This window comes from Amblyomma americanum, chromosome 9, assembly GCF_052857255.1.
Source record: "Amblyomma americanum isolate KBUSLIRL-KWMA chromosome 9, ASM5285725v1, whole genome shotgun sequence".
NCBI lineage: Eukaryota > Metazoa > Arthropoda > Arachnida > Ixodida > Ixodidae > Amblyomma > Amblyomma americanum.
In genome coordinates this window covers 47,229,789-47,250,934 of record NC_135505.1, presented here as the reverse complement: position 1 = coordinate 47,250,934, position 21,146 = coordinate 47,229,789, and the positions used below count along the sequence as shown (strand labels likewise).

The 21,146-nt window shown below is 51.6% G+C and overlaps 1 protein-coding gene across 1 annotated transcript in view; it reads right to left on the bottom strand.

Annotated features, from left to right (window-relative positions):
• The window catches only part of LOC144104520 (translocator protein-like), a 30,715-nt gene extending 10,843 nt beyond the window's left edge, over positions 1 to 19,872 (bottom strand). Inside the window, exons 1-2 of the mRNA XM_077637596.1 lie at positions 19,766 to 19,872; positions 8,530 to 8,680 (exon numbers count right to left, since the gene is read on the bottom strand). Coding sequence (XP_077493722.1) covers positions 8,530 to 8,646 — 117 coding nt within the window. The 5' untranslated portion in view covers positions 8,647 to 8,680; positions 19,766 to 19,872. The remainder of the gene's footprint in view (positions 1 to 8,529; positions 8,681 to 19,765) is intronic.
• Between the last annotated feature and the right edge of the window lie 1,274 nt (positions 19,873 to 21,146).

Sequence of the window (21,146 nt, the reverse complement as noted above, 5' to 3'; positions counted from 1 at the left end):
GACCCAACCGGACCCGCCGCCACCGCCGCGGGGAAACAGGCTTTATCCTCCCCAATTTGCGTGGCCGTTCCAGGTGCGGCCCTCCCGGGCACATTCCAGGACAAGGGAGCTGTCAGCGGGCCAGAGCGCGCCGTACCACAGCCGACGCTATGCGCTACCGCGAAGACAACATTCTTTCCCTCGGAATCAACACGTGAGGGGGGGGGGCGAGACCACGATGCGGTGGTATGTTTGTGCGCCCAAGTGAAAGCCCTAGCCCCCCCTCCGTCCCCTTACGACGTGGGCTATCGCCGGGAAGGCACCCACAGCTTCCCGCGGTGCCTCGTGAACAAAAGCGCATTCCCAGAAGGGCCGTGACGGACACCTGTCAGACAGACAGGCAGTACTCGCCAAGAATGTGGAAAAACAGGGGCGACCCTTAATCTGGTTTCCCGGAGCGACAGACGAACCCCTTCATGATTATTAGCTGTGTCCCGCCGTCGGTAGCGCGGCAGCATCGAGGGCGCTTTCGCCCCCTCCTCTGTTGCTGACGAACGACGCGGACCGATGGTGGGTGGCGGTATGCATGCCTGAGGCAAGGATTAGCTCCGAAGGGAGAGCCTGTGGATACTATCACTTGAGAGAGAGTGGTGACGTTTTTGTTGTTTATTTAGTTTGTATTGTTAACAAGAATCTGGGTTCGAGGCTAAGCCCAACCCAAGGGGTTGTCCCCATCTCGCATGTTATTTTTCATTGGAGAATTGATGCTTTGGGCGGGCCACTGAAAATGACCGCCCTTAGTCCTTTGTTAATCAAGTGCTTAAAAGCGCATGTAAACGAGTGCAGTCCAGTCTGAGCTGAGGACGACATCGTTCGCCAAGAGGGCCTTCAGCGCCGAAGCGCGACGGCGTGCAGCTTCTGCCAGCAACCGCTCGAGCCCAACTCCGGAGCCACTCCATCGCCCCCATGAAGTCGTCGGCACGTAAGCTCGGACGCCCCAGCCTCTGATGTATAACCTTAATCGTGTGTAATTATTGAATATACCTGTTTGTTTAAACTGAGCCATACGGTGTCTCTTTGCCTCTCCGTCCCGTGTGGACCTGCGCATTATGGGGGTCATCACACTGGTGTCAGAAGTGGGGTATCAAAAGCAAATGTCCTCTGAATGCTGTGACATTCATGACTTCAAAATTGTAATCAAAAGGGAATCACGGGACTGATTGTGGGACTTTTACCCCCATTTGAGAGGCTTGAGGCACCGGAGGGCTTGAAAAAAAAATGTCTTTATCTGAGGGAGCTCCCACTCCACAGCCGTCGCTCGGAGCAAGCATGCTGGCATTAGGAAGCGTCATTCCGACGTTTACGGGAGATAAGACAGGGGTTCCAATCTGCGATTTCTTTTCCATGCTAGAAGAGATTGGGAAAATGGGGGGATGGTCCGATGCTCAAATGCTGGGAATGGCGAGGTGTAAGATGGCAGGAGCTGCTCATGATTTTGCATGGCGAGACGAAAAAGTAAAATCCACAAAATCATTTGCGGAATTTAAGAAGCTCGCGTTTGAGCATTTCGACACTGAACCACGTCACGTGCGGGTACAGAGGTTCCGTGACGCCGTACAGATGGTAGGGGAGGACGTGCGAACGTTTGCGTCGCGGCTTCAGCGCTTAGCGCGCGATACGTTAAGCAGGGAGGAGGAAGGAGACCAGCTAAAGAAGAAATACGCGGAGGATATACTTAAAGAGGAAATAACCGCTTTCTTCGTGGCTGGTCTGCAAGACCCCGTGCGCCGGTTCGTGCTCTTGCGCAAGCCGAGCAATTTCGACCAAGCCGTGGAGGCCGCATTGGATGAGGAACGAAATGAGGCGTTAACGACAGCCGCAGCGAGAGTGCGCGTCATAGAGAGAGCGGTGCTCAACCCTGAGGTTGCTCTCTTGACAGAGCGATTAGATCGCTTAGAACAGCTGCTATCTCAGCAGGTAGAACGCCAGGTTGAAGCGCGCGCTCAACAGCGCTCATTCGCTGGAAACCGGAGACCGCCACAAAGCTACAGGCGCGGTATGCGAGATTTTGAAGAAATCGTATGCTTCGCTTGCCAGGGTCGCGGACACATCGCCAGGTTCTGCCAAAACGTGCGCCGTGGGGAGCCACACAGAGAAGCAGGCGAGACACGCCCTAAGCAAGCCTACAGCGGGGCTCCAGATACCGAGACAAAAAACTAGTTAGTCCTCCCCAGCCTGAGGAGCGTGGGGAGGGAGCAGTGGATGATGATGTGGTGGTAGTTTGTGTGGCCGACGAGGCATGCCCTGTTGTGCGTTGCAAGTTAAATGGTTGTTGCATGGAATTGTTGATAGATACGGGGTCAAAGGTGACATTGCTTAAGGAGAGCAGTTTTAACACGCTTCGAAGGAAGGGGGACCGCGAGGTGTTGGAAGCGTCTGGTGGTATGGCAACCAAATTTGTAGGCATAACGGGGGATCCTCTTGGCATAAGTGGACACTACCGGTTACACTTCTCTCTCGGCGGAATTGCATTGGAGCACCCCTGCTACGTATGCCCGGACACGGTGTTCTGCCAAACGGAGTGTCAGGTATATTAGGGCAGGATTTTTTGAGAAAAGGGAAGGTAGTAGTCTCATTCTCTGAGGAAGAGGTTAATGCGGGCGGATCAAAAGTTCCGTTTTCGAACAGGAGAGGGGCTGAGATTCGCATTACCGATATTGACACCCGTCAAACAGTGGGATCATTGGAGAAGGTATATTCGCGGGTTGCCGTCCGGCTGGTCGAGGAGGCGGTCGTCCTTCCTTGGTCGGAGCACATTTTGTACGCGTTTGTGCCTTCAGATGTAGAGAGCGGCGCCGTGGGAGTGCTTGAGCCGGTCGACTCTCTCAGCAATGGCCTGAAGGCAGCCGCGTGCCTCGTGACAGTTAATGACGCCCACAGAGTGCCCCTACGGGTGGTTAACTGTAGCCAGCAGCCACTGAGCCTTCCCAAGAACAAAACATTGGCTTTCTTCACCTCTGCGATAGAGCAACGTGAGCCCACCGATACGGTACTCGCAACTGTAGAGCATGCTAGTCCTTCGGCTGCTCCAAAGGTGTCGTTTGATCTTTCTCACGTAAAATCCAGGGAGAGGGAGGCTCTGGCTGGTTTGCTGAACGACTACTCGGAGGTATTCGCCACGTCCAACCTGGATTTGGGCTGCTGTGGCGTTATAAAGCACAGGATAGAAACCGGCACTTCATCGCCCGTTTACCAGCGTGCGTACAGGATTCCTTACTCCCAACGTGAGGAGATGGAGCAGCAGGTGCAGGACCTGATTGATCGCGGCATTGTCGAACACTCAAAGTCACCCTGGGGAGCACCAGCACTATTGGTGGAAAAGCCAGATGGCTCGTATCGATTGGTAGTGGACTACCGCAAACTAAATGCCGTAACTCGCATCGATCCATACCCCATCCCCAATATACAGGAGACGCTTTCTCAGCTGGGCTCTGCCAGGTACTTCACGGTAGTGGACATGGCGGCGGGATTCTGGCAGATAGCAATGGATCCGGCAGATGCCGAGAAAACGGCATTCAACACGCCCTCAGGGCACTATGAATGGAAAAGAATGCCGATGGGTCTGGCCAACAGCCCTGCTGTCTGGCAGAGAACCGCTGATGTTATCCTGGCAGGTCTTCTGGGGAGGCTGTGCTTCGTGTATATGGATGACATTATCATATACAGTGACAGTTTTGATAACCATTTGCGCGATGTTGAGCAGGTTTTGGTGCGACTAAGAGGAGCGGGTCTCAAGCTGAAGCCCTCTAAGTGCCAATTCCTCAAAAACGAGGTGAAATACCTCGGACACGTTGTTTCAACTGACGGCGTGCGACCGGACCCTGAGAAACTAAGGTGTGTCTCGGATTTTCCATCCCCGACTAGCGTCCACCAGGTCCGGCAGTTTCTCGGCCTGATCGGTTACTACCGAAGGCACATAGAGGAGTTCGCCAAGCTCGCTAAGCCGCTCACCGCCTTAACAGCCAAAAATGTCGCCTTTCGCTGGGACGAAAACGCGGAGAATGCTTTTGGGGCCCTGAAAAGGAAGCTAATGAGTGCACCGCTGTCGCGCCACCCGGATTTTAGTTTGCCCTTCGTTATGGCCACAGATGCGTCAAAGTTCGCAGTTGGTGCCGTGCTATCTCAGGTTATCGAGGGCAAAGAACATCCCGTTGCTTTTGCTAGCCCACAGCTGAGCCCCACAGAGCAAAAGTACGGAGCTACGGAAAGGGAGTGCCTCGCCGTTGTCTGGGCAGTAAAGCACTTCAGATGCTACCTTTACGGCCGCAAATTTAAGCTAGTCACAGACTGCCATCCTCTGAAATGGGTGATGAGTGTCAGGGACCCTAGCTCGCGACTCGCTAGATGGAATCTACACCTGCAGGAATACTGCTTTGAAGTTGAGCACAAGTCAGGGAAGACACATCTGAATGCTGATGCACTCAGCCGCACAGCTGCCGTGGCAGCTATAGATGAGTTTGTCCCCGTAGTCGACCCCGCCGAATTACGCACAGAGCAGTGCAAAGATCCTGACCTGAAGCGAATAATCGAAAGCTTAGAGGGCGCACCGTCTCACCCCGAACAGCTAGGTTATTTCATTGACAAAGACGGCACCCTGTGTCGGCGCACGAGGCCAACCAGGAAAGGGAGATTAGAGAAAACCGCTTGGGAGAGAGTCGTCATACCTCGGTCGTGGACAGAAAGGGTTCTTCGCGCGTTTCACGATGCGCCATGCGCCGGTCATTTTGGCGTAGCGAAGACACGCAGGCGTGTGGAGCGTTTGTACTTTTGGAGTGGCATGCGACGGGATGTTAGAGACTACTGTGCGAAGTGTCATTCCTGTCTCGCAAGAAAAACACCCAAGGGACGAAGACCAGCTCCAATTCAGCCGTTCCCTGAGGTTTCGGCTCCCTTCGAGCGGACAGGTATGGACATAATGGGCCCATTGCCCACGACCACTTCCGGAAACAAGTACATTTTAGTATTTGTCGACCACCTTTCAAAATACGCGGAAGCGGTAGCACTCCCAGATCAGAAGGCAGACACGGTTGCAAGAGCATTTGTCGAACAGATCGTGCTCCGACATGGACCCCCGAGGCAACTCTTGACAGATCGGGGAACGAACTTCGTGTCGCAGCTAATGAGGAGAGTTTGCGAGCTGCTTAAGATCGCTAAGAAGCAGACAACACCGTACCATCCGGCTTGCAACGGCGCGGTTGAGCGACTGAACCAAACCGTGGCCGGGTTCCTGTCGCATTTTGTTTCGCGCGACCAGCGGGACTGGGACTTGTGGCTCCCGTATGCAATGTTTGCCTACAATTCCGCAGCACACGAGAGCACGGGCGAATCGCCATTCTTTCTTCTCTACGGCCGAGACCCGGACCAGCCTAGTGAAGTGCCAGAGGGCCCCCGTCGTGTCCCATACGCTTCACTGGACGACTATAAGGTTGAGCTAGAATCGCGCTTGCAAGTGGCGAGGGACATCGCAAAGGAGTCCTTAAAGAAAGCGGCGAAGCGCAGGAAGGAGGTGCACGATCGCAGTGCTAGAGACGCGCCGTTTGATGTGGGGGACAGCGTGTACATTGAAAACTGCCAAAGGCAGATTGGGCTAGCTCGTAAGTTCCAGACGAAGTGGAGAGGACCGTGCGAGGTTGTCGAGAAGCTTTCTCCGGTAAACTTCAGAGTCCGAGACGTGAACCGGCGTTTGATAAGGATACACGCAAATCGCCTCAAGTCGGCACCGGTTCAGTATTCACGAAATGAGGAAAGGGAAAGCGCGGATTTTGATGGGGACAGAAGTGAAGCGGAGCGCGCAGATAGTTCGCAAGAAACGCCCTCTCCTGCATTTGTTCGGCAGGCGCCCGAGGTGACGGCCGGAATGCCACCGGATTTACTTCATGCATTGCTAGAAGAAGAAGCGCGCGAGGTTGCCGCGCAGATAACGCCAGGAGAGGCTCCTGCCACGAGCCCTCGCGAGTCCCAAAGCAGACAAAGGGGCACAGACTTACTTAGTATGACTCATGAAGGCCGATATCCGCTGCGAAATCGGAAAGCTAAGTCGGACTAATGGCGTAAACAGAGCGGAGTTGTGAACTGGTTAGAATTGTGTAATGCCGCAGCTCATAACATTGCTATGTGCTTATGTGTTAAGTTATCGGAGTTGGTAGTTAAACCTTTCTGTCATTAAGTAACACCTTCACAGGAGAGCATGCGGAGCGCATGCAGAACCTGCCCTACTTCCTTTCGTTATCTATATTTTTGTCTGTGCCGTGATCGTGCTAGAAGTGGGAGCTCTTTTGTAACTGTGGTAAATTTATTTCGTCCAGTTTGGACTAGAAAGGAGAGGCTTGGGTGCTGAGTTTCATGTTTATCTGTAAAAGAAGATCAGTGCTGCCCCTGGAGACGCCAGTTATGACAGCGGAGGCATATGGTGTTGTGCAGTGGTGTTGAGTGCAGCGAAAAGTGTTTTGTCGGACGCACTGTGCGAGGCGATTCAGAAAGACAAGGGGAGCTGCGTGGACTCAAATGTTCGGAGAACATTCCTCTGGAGGGTGAGCGAGTGTGACATTCCTTGTGTGCTACGAGGATCCACGTTCGACGGCGCGGCGTAGACGGAGACCCAGATGACAGGCATCATCAATTACCCAGCCATGCTCGTTGAGAGTGACAACCAGAACGAAGTGGTTTAAGCCAAACCGGACCCAACCGGACCCGCCGCCACCGCCGCGGGGAAACAGGCTTTATCCTCCCCAATTTGCGTGGCCGTTCCAGGTGCGGCCCTCCCGGGCACATTCCAGGACAAGGGAGCTGTCAGCGGGCCAGAGCGCGCCGTACCACAGCCGACGCTATGCGCTACCGCGAAGACAACATTCTTTCCCTCGGAATCAACACGTGAGGGGGGGGGGGGGGGGGCGAGACCACGATGCGGTGGTATGTTTGTGCGCCCAAGTGAAAGCCCTAGCCCCCCCTCCTTCCCCTTACGACGTGGGCTATCGCCGGGAAGGCACCCACAGCTTCCCGCGGTGCCTCGTGAACAAAAGCGCATTCCCAGAAGGGCCGTGACGGACACCTGTCAGACAGACAGGCAGTACTCGCCAAGAATGTGGAAAAACAGGGGCGACCCTTAATCTGGTTTCCCGGAGCGACAGACGAACCCCTTCATGATTATTAGCTGTGTCCCGCCGTCGGTAGCGCGGCAGCATCGAGGGCGCTTTCGCCCCCTCCTCTGTTGCTGACGAACGACGCGGACCGATGGTGGGTGGCGGTATGCATGCCTGAGGCAAGGATTAGCTCCGAAGGGAGAGCCTGTGGATACTCTCACTTGAGAGAGAGTGGTGACGTTTTTGTTGTTTATTTAGTTTGTATTGTTAACAAGAATCTGGGTTCGAGGCTAAGCCCAACCCAAGGGGTTGTCCCCATCTCGCATGTTATTTTTCATTGGAGAATTGATGCTTTGGGCGGGCCACTGAAAATGACCGCCCTTAGTCCTTTGTTAATCAAGTGCTTAAAAGCGCATGTAAACGAGTGCAGTCCAGTCTGAGCTGAGGACGACATCGTTCGCCAAGAGGGCCTTCAGCGCCGAAGCCCGACGGCGTGCAGCTTCTGCCAGCAACCGCTCGAGCCCAACTCCGGAGCCACTCCATCGCCCCCATGAAGTCGTCGGCACGTAAGCTCGGACGCCCCAGCCTCTGATGTATAACCTTAATCATGTGTAATTATTGAATATACCTGTTTGTTTAAACTGAGCCATACGGTGTCTCTTTGCCTCTCCGTCCCGTGTGGACCTGCGCATTATGGGGGTCATCACAGTATCGATAACACGTAGTCACGGCGTGTTAATGCATGGAGATCTTAGATGGGAACATAGTATGATGAAAGGAGGTGCTGAGGTTTGGAGTAAATCGGTCAAGCCCACGTCGTTTCAGTTACTTATTTCCTACACCAAAGGAACGTTACAGATTCATTTTTAACCCACCCATTCTATAAACACATGCCTTGGTGCCTGAGGACAAACAGTACTTACATTCTCAATGTGAAACACTCCCCTACAACACTGGCGAGCGCCCGTCCTGTCTCGTCTTTCTGTGTGGTTTGTGTAAAATTAGCGCTGTTTTTACTTTTGTTACACAATGTTACACCAACTTGCCCAGCAAGAGGTACTGATAAGCGGTGAATTCCGCCGCTGGAGAAAATGTTGCGAAAAACTTCCAGCAAGCAGTGCAACACACTGAAGCACCCATATATAGAAGCAGGCTGGCATAGACCTGCAATTTAAAGGGCGGTTGTCTTAAAACTGCAAAATCTCTCTCTCTTCTGAGCTTACGCAGCACAAGCGAGCGCACATGCAGAACTGCCTTTGGCGCATTACATTGCAGTGAATGGAAGTACGAAGCGCTACTGTTGTATTCATGTTAACCAAGTCCATCACCTGACAAATCACTTCACGCATAAAGAGAGGTATGGTCCAGACCATGGGGCATCCTATCAGGGTGCATACCGCACACGACCCACCTCCGCCACCTGATCGTGCTTCGACTTGACGATGTAGAAGCCGGCCAGGCCACCCAGGTTAGGCAGTAGTACCCAGCAGGCAGCCTGGGTGGCCTCCTTGTAGTCGTAGTCATCCATGGGCTCCTCCTACACCAGCCCCTGGTCCTCACACCTGCAGACAGGAACCGCGTCCAGTTAGCCCATTTACTGCTCTTTCGTCCAGTCAACACCATCCCTTTAACCCCCGTGAACTTCCATGTTTCTCCATTATCTACCACGAACAAGTTGGGCTCGCACGCTTCGCCACAGAGTAGGACGCTTCAGGGTTTTGTTGTGTGTATATTTTGCCCGCCGAAGAGCTTTAAGTGCGGGGTCTGTAACGGCAACCTTGCCGTCCCCGTTAAAGGAGCAGGGACTCCGGATATTCGTCATGTGTTCCTTCTTTGGAATGATGCGCAAGACATTTGTAAACAAGGGTCGCCACATGAACTTTCCCGAGTCCGGTAAATAATTTACCACTCATTTTTTTTTTCATTTCGTGTTGTTTCGGCTTCAGCAGTATAACAGGGGTTGTGACGTCATAGACTGCTGGGAGATCGTTGATGTGACTTAGGCGTAGAATCCACAGCGATTTTAACTGAGTGTGTTGTGCTACCTGCTCTTGGGGCAGGTTGGTATAATAGAATGGATTAAAACTAGGAAGGAGAGACTGTAATGCACTTTTTGTGTGTGGTTCGTGTCTCCTCTAGACTGCCTCAACTAGCCTGTGCCGTCGTAACCAACGGAAGGATGGTGAAAGCGAAACAATAAATTGAGTTATAAACGTTTTAGCGAGCGTTAGCGGATTCCGCGCAGGGATTAGTGCATGGCAATGTCTTAAGGAACATTCCGAAGTAAAAAGGCAAAACCGAAAGTTCGGTTTCCGCACTCATTTCAAGTTATTCAGAGAAATACGCTTAAAGGAAACGCTTAACTGCTAATGCGAAAGCATTAGTATATCCATGGCTGCGAAAACTGTGCAGCGTCCGCGTCTGTTTGACGCCTCCCTGCAAAACGTAGCAGGTGGCATTTAGGGTCAGTCCGCGCCCTTCGCCTGCCACTTGCTATAACATCGAATAGAACGAAACTCCGTTTATAACGAAACGCCTGCTATAGCGCGCACTGGAAATTGCAACTTAGTAAGGATGCATCAGCGACAGGCGACAGTGTTTGGATACTAGTGATGACAGTGGTGCGGTTAAGTTACAAGTAACGATAGTGGTCGAAGCGGTGCGGATCGTGCTGCAGGTTGCCGAATGGTAGCACAAAGGAATAGAAGATAGAGAAGAACGTTTTCGCATTTCCTTCGGATCAATAAACTTGAACGCCCGTCATTTTTGTTCTCTTTTTATTTATTTTTTGCTGCAGCAGCAGCGTCGCACTGTAACCGTGTAGATTTTCCAAACACGCCGCACTACGCTCAGGAAAGCTCATTCGCGTAGCCGTATAGCCCGCGCGTTGTCGGCGGCAGCCGTGTTGAGGGCCACGCATGGAGCTTGTGCATGCTGCAGAAAACACTCCCCGATCGAGTTACCGCCCGCGGGGCAAGAAAAAGCGAGAGTCGCGGCGGAGTAGCGGGAGTCTGCCAATGACGGCGGTTGAAGCGAAACAGAACAAAGGAAGGCGGCAGACTCCGAGTGCACGCACCGAGCAGCCCCGCGTACTCCCATGTTTTGCGTTCCAAGACTCTCGCCTATTGTGCTGGGGAGGTGAAAGACGGTGACAAGCTCGCGCTTTCCGACACAGCAGCAGGAGGTGGAAAATATTGCGACCAACGCAGTTACGCTTGCAAAAATTTCTTTAGGCGGTTTATAGACTGTCTATACACTTATGGCTATTAAATTTATAGACTTTTTCTGGACAAATCCTTTAGACAGTCATAACTCTAAAGATTTATGGCACTATTTTCGATAGACTATGGACTGACAAAATTAAATATCTCTAGGAAAACAATGTTGTCAGTATGAAGTCTATAGACAGTCTGTAGATGATTTTCGAAAATAGGGGTATCATGGTCGTAAATTTTAGGACTAACCAGCATGGCTACCCTGTCAGAGAGGTTATGTTTGCACAGTGTGAAGGCTTTATGGTTAGTCGAGTTAATGCCAGCAAAGGATAACCACCCTTCACTGCAATGTGCAGTTAGTGCTGTCTTGCGCCAGTAGCATGCTGCCACCACATTCCAACAAACTTTGTTATCACGTTTCTTTGCCTGAGCCTTTAGCCCTTTACTGCTATCGGCGCCCATTTTCTTACATTATCAGCGCGCCACCTGTTATGGACTTTGCGCATTTAATGTACTGTACATCTCCATTCCTTCCTTGTGATTTCAGATATAGGATATAGCGTAGATTTATCCGTGCAGTTCATACGACGATCTACTCTTGCAGCTAACACTGAATTGAAATAGACACTGCAATTATTGTGATCAATAAAAATTTGTCCCTTTTGTCTTTCTGGCCATACTGACGTTTGAACGGCAGAGAAAGACGTATTTATCGGCGACAAAACCTGATTTAAAAGTATTCCCGCAAGAGACAATTCATGCGTGTAACGTCCTTACGGAAAAGGGAGTGTGCTAGGGTGTAAGTCGCGTTTAGGGTGTAATGTCGACACACGCATTTCATTCCCGAAATCGGTCGATGGCGCAGACAAAAGATCCGTTTTGAGTTTTCCTTTTGCAATTAGAACGGGACACTCTGTAAACATAGGCCAACTTAAAATTGTCCACAGCGTCTGTTTAAAGACTGGGCAAACACCCCTCTCTCAACAGGAAAGGGTGCGCTCTCCATTTTATAAAAGGGAGTGCCATAAGGACGGCTTACTCCCTTTTAACACCCATATGGGCGTACTCTTGCTTAGAGTGCTGCAGTTCATATTGTGGGAACAAATGTAGCACTACGGGCGACGAGCACTGATTGCCGTTGTTTTGTTGAGCCAAGGAGGAGCTGTCAATAACGTGCAGCAGCAGCTCGGGCTACCAGCTGGACGAGGCTGGTTCGAGTAGCTTGTCTTTTACTTTCAAGTCAATTCAATTTATTTCGCATTTTTTACAAGAGTACAAATATGCGAGGGCAAGCAACAAAAAGCTGCTGATTAGCAGCTTGACGAAGGTTGCTGTCCCTTTATTTGACAGGTTGAAGGGCGCTAACATACAGCTTCTCATTGAAACAATTATAGGTGTTTGGATTAAAAGCAGAGAAGATCACTTATACATATGTTGTATACACTCTCATTGGACACAATCAAGCTTACTTTTCATATGCGTACATGGAGACATGACAAGCAGTAAGACACAACTAATAGCACTATTGGACATACATTGGTGCGTATTGTCACGTAGTGGTGACGGCAGTCGAAGCAGCGATGAAGACGGACGAAAGGATCTTCTAAAAGAACTGTTTATTGGGCTGACTTGCACCCAAAATGGACTGAATCACTCGGCGGCGGCGAAGCGACAAGCGTGCTCGGCGGTCGTCGAACAGAATGCCCGCCGCTGTCGGCCGTGCTCAATTTAAAGCTGATAGCGAACATTCGAGATAAAGGGCGCAAAGTTACTAGAACATTCCGGAACAACGTAGAATCAGCTTTGCCTGGCTGCGATCAATCGAGATAAATCTAGTCGCGTCTTGCGTCGCAAACAAAGCGATAAGGTGGTGTCGCGGCAGATTTGAAAAACGAATAAACACTGCAAATATTCGCGGCATTACTCCCCTCTCAAAGAAGCATCGACCCGATGCATTAAAACAAATAATGCGACTAGTAAGGGAAAAAAACGGATTTTGCGAAAATAGAGCATGGAAATGCAGCGGCCTTTAGCGCGCATAATACGGCTTCAGACGGACTACATGGACAACTTCTGGTCGTACGCGGCGTCGCTGGGATGCAGTCATTGCGTCAGGGATGACTTCATAATCCAGTTCACCCAGCCGACGAAGAACCTTGTACGGGCCGAAATAGCGGCGCAAAAGCTTTTCACTCAATCCACGGCGGCGAATGGGCGTCCACACCCAGACTTGGTCTCCTGGCTTGTATTCCGCGTTGCGTCTTCGTAGGTTGTAGCGTCTGGCGTCGGACCGCTGCTGATCTTTGATCCGTAATCGGGCAAGCCTTCGAGCTTCTTCTGCGCGTTGAAGGTAGGCGGCAACGTCGACGTTCTCTTCTTCTGTAATGTTGGGCAGCATGGCGTCTAGCGTGGTCGTGGCATCCCTGCCATGGACGAGCCTAAAAGGCGTCATCTGGGTGGTCTCCTGCACTGCGGTGTTGTAGGCGAAGACGACGTAAGGCAGGATGACATCCCAGGTTTTATGTTCGGCATCGACATACATAGCGAGCATATCGGCGATGGTTTTGTTCAGGCGCTCGGTCAGTCCGTTGGTCTGCGGATGGTATGCAGTTGTCCTCCGGTGGCTGGTTTGGCTGTAGCGCAGGATGGCTTGCGTGAGTTCCGCCGTAAATGCTGTTCCTCTGTCCGTGATGAGCACATCGGGGGCGCCGTGTCGAAGAAGAATGCACTCCACGAAAAATTTGGCCACTTCTGCTGCTGTTCCGTTCGGTAGGGCTTTCGCCTCGGCGTAGCGGGTCAGGTAGTCGGTCGCTATGATGATCCACTTATTTCCAGATGTTGACGTTGGAAAAGGGCCAAGCAAGTCCATGCCAATCTGCTGAAAGGGTCTTGAGGGAGGTTCAATGGGGTTCAGAAATCCTGCTGGTCGTGTGGGAGGAGTCTTTCGTCGCTGACAATCTCGGCATGTTTTCACATAGTGTGCGACATCGGCAGACAGTCGGGGCCAGTAATACTTGTCTTGAATGCGGCGGAGGGTACGAGTAAACCCGAGATGTCCAGCTGTCGGCTCGTCGTGTGAAGCCTGTAGAACTTCTTCGCGGAGACAAGTAGGTACAACAAGGAGGTAGGCTGTTTTGTTCGCTGTAAAGTTCTTCTTCACAAGGACCTCATTCTGCACACAGAAAGAAGACAGTCCTCGCTTGAATGAAGCGGGGGGTGAAGAAACCTTGCCTTCCAGGTACTCGATGAGGCCCTTTAGGTTGGGGTCCGAGCGTTGCTGCTGAGCAAAAGAGCTTGCGCTGATGGGTCCCAGGAAGGCGTCCTCATCGTCGTCCAGCGGCGGTGCATCTACAGGGGCTCGTGAGAGGCAATCGGCGTCAGTGTGCTTGCGTCCGGACTTGTAAACGACGGTGACGTCAAACTCCTGGAGACGCAGACTCCATCGAGCGAGTCGGCCAGAGGGATCCTTCAAATTGGCAAGCCAGCAGAGCGCGTGGTGGTCGCTGACCACCTTGAACGGCCGTCCGTAGAGGTAGGGGCGGAATTTCGACGTAGCCCAGATGATGGCAAGGCACTCCTTCTCAGTGGTCGAATAGTTAGCCTCGGCCTTAGAAAGGGAACGGCTAGCGTATGCGATGACCTTCTCGAGCCCGTCACTTTTTTGAACGAGAACGGCGCCTAGTCCCACGCTGCTTGCGTCGGTATGAACTTCAGTATCGGCGTTTTCATCAAAATGCGCAAGGATCGGTGGGGACTGTAAACGACGCTGAAGTTCTTTGAAGGCTTCTGCTTGCGGCGCTTCCCATTTAAACGGCACGTCTGCCTTCGTCAGTTGGGTTAGGGGCTCGGCGATGCGCGAAAAGTTTTTCACAAATCGTCGGTAATATGCGCATAGTCCGAGAAATCTGCGCACTGCTTTCTTATCGGCCGGCGGTTGAAACTGTTCAATAGCGGCTGTTTTCTGCGGGTCTGGGCGTACTCCTTCCTTGCTAACGATGTGGCCTAGAAACAGCAGCTCTTCGTAGGCAAAGTGGCATTTCTCTGCTTTCAAGGTTAGGCCAGACGACTTGATGGCGTCTAGTACTGTTCGAAGTCTTTTGAGGTGCTCTTCAAAGTTCGAGGCGAAGACAACGACGTCATCTAAATATACCAGACAAATTTTCCACTTCAGGCCTGCCAGCACTGTATCCATTACTCGCTGAAACGTCGCTGGTGCGGAACAGAGACCAAATGGCATCACCTTGAACTCAAACAGCCCATCCGGAGTTATGAATGCTGTCTTCTCGCGATCTCTTTCGTCGACCTCAATTTGCCAGTAGCCGCTCTTGAGGTCCATCGATGAGAAATATTTGGCGTTGCAGAGGCGGTCCAGCGTGTCGTCGATGCGGGGGAGGGGGTAGACGTCCTTCTTTGTTATGTTGTTCAAGCGGCGGTAATCCACGCAGAATCGAAGTGTGCCGTCTTTCTTTCTCACTAGAACAACCGGTGCCGCCCATGGGCTGTTTGAAGGCTGGATGACGTCGTCGCGAAGCATTTCTTCGACTTGGTCCCGGATGGCTTGTCGTTCTCGCGGAGACACACGGTAGGGGCTTTGACGGAGAGGTCGGACGTGTTGATCCGTTATAATGCGATGCTTGGCAATTGGCGTCTGCCGCACCTTCGGCGATGTCGAAAAGCACTCACTGTAGTTTAGAAGCAGATTGCGGATCTGGTCTTGTCTGTTCCGGTGCAGGTCTGGGTTGATGTCGAAAGTGGGCGAGTTCTCTTGGTCAGGCGGATCTTCTGCGGAGGGGTCGGAGAGGGCGAAGGAATCTCGTACGTCAGATATTTCGTCGTAGAAAGCAATCGTCGTTCCTCTGTTAATATGCCGGTATTCTTCGCTGAAGTTAGTCAGCAGTACTTCGGCCTGGCCATTGCGGAAATGTGCGATGCCTCTTGCGATGCTGATTCCTCTGTCTAGTAGCAACTGCATGTTCCCCTCGATGATGGCTTCAGTGTTTATGGCTTTCGTGGCGCCTACGGTCACGATAACGCTTGAACGGGGTGGGACGCTCACTTCTTCCTCCAGGACACTTAAGGCAACGTGATTTTCCCGAGTTTTCATCGAAGCGATGGCTTCGTCCGTCGAAAGCGTGATCAGCTTGGATCGCAGGTCGATGATCGCCTGATGCTCATTAAGGAAATCCATACCCAAGATCACTTCGCGGGAGCATTGCGGTAGCACAACAAAGGTCGCAGGATAGGTATGTCCTTTGACAGTCACTCGCGCTGTGCATTGTCCTGATGGCGTAATGAGGTGGCCCCCAGCGGTGCGAATTTGTGGGCCGTCCCAAGCCGTTGTGACTTTTCTGAGCTGCGCAGCGAATGTTCCATTCATCACCGAGTAATCGGCTCCTGTGTCGACTAGAGCGGTAACTTTCCGGCCGTCGATAGTCACTTCTAGGTCGGAGGTCCTGGCTCTTGCATTGCATGTCGCTCTCGGCGTCGGGTCACGGCTTCGTCGCGTATACGAGTCACGGGTTGGGCGTGTGGTCGAAGCTCCTCTGGGTGGCGGCGTCGATTTCAAGGTAGCTTGCGTCGTGGTCGAGGTTCTCATTGTGTGCGGCGTCGGTGCAGCGAGTGTCGGTTCTTCATGCGGCGTCGCGGGTGCAGCGTCTTCATGGGGCGTGGTCGGTGGAGGATCTTCGGCGTTTAGCTCGTGAGCAACCTCACCTCCAGAGGTTGCTGCCTTTAGTTTCCCCTACGGGGGCTGGGCGACCTTCCTCGTACCGCGGCTGCGTAGCTGCGGCGTGGCGACGCAAAGCGCGAGGTTGACGGCGATGGTGAGCGCGAAAAGCGGTTCGGCGTGTACTCTTCTCGACGCAGGTACTCGTCGATTTCGTGCGGACGTTGTCCGAAGCGTGGTCGTGGGGCGTTAACGGCAAATCCTCGAAGACCGATACATCGGTACGGGCAGTGACGAAGAATATGGCCGGCCTCACCGCAATGAAAGCACAACGGCCGGTTGTCGGAAGTCCTCCAGGCGTCGCATTTCCTGGGGCTTGAGGGTCGGTCATAGGCTGGGCGGGCGGGGGCTGGGAGGCGTCGTTGTGGACCAAGTGGCTCATCTCGGGGAGGACGTGGGGGTTGTCGTTGGGGCTGAGCAGTCCTTACTGCAGCGGCGTAGGTCATGGCCTGGGGTTCTGTGGCCGTCGGGGTGCCAAGTGCCGGTTGCACTTCTTCCCGTACCACGTCCATCAGAGTCGATGCTTGTGGCTGTGGGGAGGATGGCAGTAATCGGCGTAGCTCCTCTCGGACGATTTCGCGGATAACGTCCCGCAAGCTGTCGCTGGTGGTGGCCGGCGTGTCCGAACGGATTGCATAGGTAGAGGAAGGGCGGTTGTACTGCCGAGCTCGGACGTCGAGGGTCTTCTCAATCGTGCAGGCTTCCTGCATGAATTCCTCGACCGTTTTTGGCGGCTGACGGACGAGGCTGCCAAAGAGTTGTTCTTTTACGCCGCGCATTAAGAACTGAACTTTCTTTTCCTCTGTCATCCCGGGATCGGCGCGGCGAAATAGGCGCTTCATCTCCTCGACGTAGCTGCGGACGGGCTCATTCGGAAGCTGGATCCTGGACTCGAGGAGTCGTTCGGCTCTTTCTTTCCTCACGACACTGGTAAATACCTTCAATAGTTCTCTCTTGAATAGCTCCCATGTCGTAAGGGACGACTCGTAGTTTTCGTACCACGTGCGTGCGGAGCCATCCAATGAGAAAAAAACGTGTCCAATCTTTGCCGCATCATCCCACTTGTTGAATGACGCCACGCGCTCAAATTGATCCAACCATTCTTCAGGGTCTTCGCCTAGGGATCCATTGAAAGTTGGCGGCACCCGCGGCTGCTGCAGTATGATCGGTGTCGACATCTTCGGCGAGGTTGCGGTGCTCGTAGCCGCGTCTTTTCGCTGTCTTGTGCGGTCCGGCAGTTTCCCGAACTCAGGCTCCTCTCCCTGGAGACGTCGGCTGGCGCGCTGAGCTGCTGGCTCGTCCTCGGGTGCGAAGCGCTCAGGGCTGGCTTCACGACTTGAAGGGGGCGTCCGGAACATGGAAGGCTACCCCGCACCTCCACCAGATGTCACGTAGTGGTGACGGCAGTCGAAGCAGCGATGAAGACGGACGAAAGGATCTTCTAAAAGAACTGTTTATTGGGCTGACTTGCACCCAAAATGGACTGAATCACTCGGCGGCGGCGAAGCGACAAGCGTGCTCGGCGGTCGTCGAACAGAATGCCCGCCGCTGTCGGCCGTGCTCAATTTAAAGCTGATAGCGAACATTCGAGATAAAGGGCGCAAAGTTACTAGAACATTCCGGAACAACGTAGAATCAGCTTTGCCTGGCTGCGATCAATCGAGATAAATCTAGTCGCGTCTTGCGTCGCAAACAAAGCGATAAGGTGGTGTCGCGGCAGATTTGAAAAACGAATAAACACTGCAAATATTCGCGGCAGTATGTTGCCCACTGCAATGCTACTCAAACACTTGGCCTGTCATGTTACCATAATACACATAATAAAAAACGCACCATGTTCATTTTTCTGTAAACTCAAAGCAGAAAAAAGCTAAACAAAGTTACATAAGACTTGATACAATGAAATGTAAGGGAAACCATATAAAGCCACCACTAGACGGAGTACACATTATCGATACAATCGCAACAAATTGTCATTGAGTACCGGAAGTTAATTACATTGCTAGGTTAGGTTGCAAGATCTGTTCTAGAAATGAGATATTTTTTCCAGTCTTTTCTTGAGATATTCTTTATATCTAGATTTACATCCTCTAAATTATTTAACAGTTTTGGACGACGATTTGCTATCCTCTTGTATCCTTGGTTAGTTCTAGAAAATGGCAGCGTCCAACTCTTTCTCTGCCTGATGTCGTAGGAAAGTTGCGATGTTTTTGTGAGGCCGCACAGTGTGAGAAAGTAGAGAGAATTTTTCAGGCTGTGTTTGTATTTTATCAAAAGGTTGAATTCGTATATATGCTGGACAGGAAGAATATCAAGAAGTGGAAATAATTCGCTTGTGTGGGCGTCGTACGAAACGTTTGCGATGTGACGGATAGCTCTTTTTTGTATAAGAAACAGTTTGTGAAAGTTCTTTTGGAACGTTGTGCCCCATACAAGGCTGCAATAATTTATATGAGGAGAGAATAGGGCATTATACATTAAAACCTTAATCCTTGGAGGAATAGTGTAGCGAAGACGAGATAGTATACCGCAAGTCTTCGCGAGGCTTATACTTATCCGGTCGACATGAGCATCCCAGATTAAGTGTTCATTAAAGATTACTCCCAAGGCTTTTACCTCTTTCACAAGGTCTAGCCTATCGTTTCCAAGATATAAGTTTATGTCAAAGTTTACAGGCTTTTGTGATGGTGCAAATAAAACAGCTTTTGTTTTTGATGTATTAATCTTGAGTTCTGATCGCAGAGACAACTGAATTGTGACTGCCTGTTGCATCCTCATCTTTGCCCTCTGTTAAATAGTATAGAGTAGAGCGCTCTCGCTGCCGCGTCAGTGAGCGTCTCTACAAAAAAACTTAAAAACACAAATACAGTCGCCCGTAGAAAAACCAAAAGGCCAGACGATGCGGATCCTAGTACAACTGAAAGCCGAAAGCAATACGTTATATGGCTACCAGCACGGAATTCGCCATGGCTGAGCTCCCAGGCTTCATCAAATGCAGGGCTCCTAATTCCGTTCAAACGCAGCCTCGCTGAAGTGTGAGCTCCAGCCTTAACGTTAACACTGAGCATATTAAATTACTTCCTCACTCTTATCCTATTTTTGAACATTCCTGGCCTGTGATGGTGCTGAATACGAAACAACGTGTTAAATCTTTTGCGCTAATTAAGCCCACTACCTTGAGAAGTTACTTGGAGCGTATGTGCTATTAGATTATGAGCGCCTGCGTAACATGCGAGGCACACTGCATCACAAAACTCGAAATGATTTCTTATGCATGCCGAGACGCGAAAACTGTGTATAGCTCCAGCCTGGTGATAAATGACAACCAATCTGCTCGTCATTCTTCAGTACACAGTCAAAACGTAAGTACTCTTCCAAATAGGCATATTGTTTTTAACAGAAGCTTAGCTCCGTCTCTACACAACAGGTTATAGCTTGCCAAGTGGAATCAACTACCGTTTGCGGCGCACAGCCTCGCGCTTGCCTGTGTCAGAGTCGCGGGTTGCGGCCACCGGACACAACTGCTCCTTTCGCGCTGTCTCCTACTTGCAGGCGCACTTCAGTGTGTCTGAGTACTCCTGCCCCACCCGATTTCACGCACACGGGCATCGCGGATTGCCCGCCACTTCTACAGTTCGAGCTGATTAGTGGGCAGGCGACGGGACAAGCATACGGCGCTGAAGAAAAACCAATGACCGTACACTCACCATTGCTCGCTCAGAGGTGACTTTCGTGTGCCATGCTAAGTTCGGCAGTAGCGAGCCCTCTGACCGTCGTCATCTTTATCGCCTTCCCTTCGGCGGATGTGCTCCTTTTATGGTTCATTTTTATGGATGTTGTCCGGAAGTTCGGGTATGATAAAGTCAAACCTAAATCCTAACGATGAATTTTGTTACCATTTAAGATGAAACATGCCAAAAAGCGTAACCTACTCTCCGAGTAGAATTTTCTCTAATTTGTGTTTCGTTTTCTTTCGTCCAAACGAAAGCTGATCGATCTTTCCTTTTGGTGATTTTCTTACCGCCAATATACGCGTCCAGCGCTTATTATTTTACATTTTTGAATGCGCACTAGAGAGTAATAAATGGAGGAACAAATATCCATGAGGGTACTAAACCCTTCTTCGAATTTTCATCCATGTGTGTGTACGCCTGCCTCGGCATAGTCTATTCATGTGTTTTTTTCTTCTTCTTTTTCTTCCAAGCGAAAGGCAGAAATTTTGCTGAAATGGGAAAATAAAGAAAAAAGATTTTTATCCATCCTGGGCGGGCCTTTCAGTACAAAAGCCACCACTAACTGTAATCTCCCGCGCACGGTGGACTAGCAGAAGCTGGTGGCCTGCAAAGGGGAGGGACAGCCAGTTAAGAAACGTGTCGAATTGTCTGAGTACTTATGCAAAAGCTGCATGTTAAAGGTGTGTCGGCGGGGTGACAGGTATGTGGCTTTTAAGGAAACGTGCCTGTCGGTAGCTAACGATATAGTGGAGCTTCCTCTCCCGAGAGTGAGCGGTGAGGGCCGCCGGGAAAGCTCAGTGGTTACTGTGCTCGGCATGCTGACGCGAAAGACGCGGGTTCGACCCCGCCAACCGGCCACAGCGGTCGAATTTCGATGGAGGGAAAATTCTAGAGGCCCGTGCACTGTGCGATGTAAGTGCACGTTAAAGAACCACAGGTGGTCGAAATTTCCGGAGCCCTTCACTATACTGCGTCCCTCATAGCCTGAGTCTCTTTGGGACGTTAAACCCCCCATAAGCCACAAACCAGTGAGCGATGAGGTGGGGATTACTTGAGGTGACCCTCACTGCACCCGCGTAAGTATACTCTGCGTAGGAGAGATGCACGCTAGAAACCTGCCCTACATTCAGGGCCAAACCTTAACTTCTGTCGAGGCAATCTGGTTCAGTGGCTTGCAAGCGAGCGCGTGGTTGCGCTGTTCGTTCCCATGGACAGCCGAGTGTTCTGGCAGCCAGACGATGCGGCAGCAGCAGGGGGAAACGGCGAGTGCTAGATTCGTAGCTTTTTGATGATGTCAGGACGGCGCGAAAACAACAAGGACAAAAGAGACGCACGAACACAACAGGACAGTGTT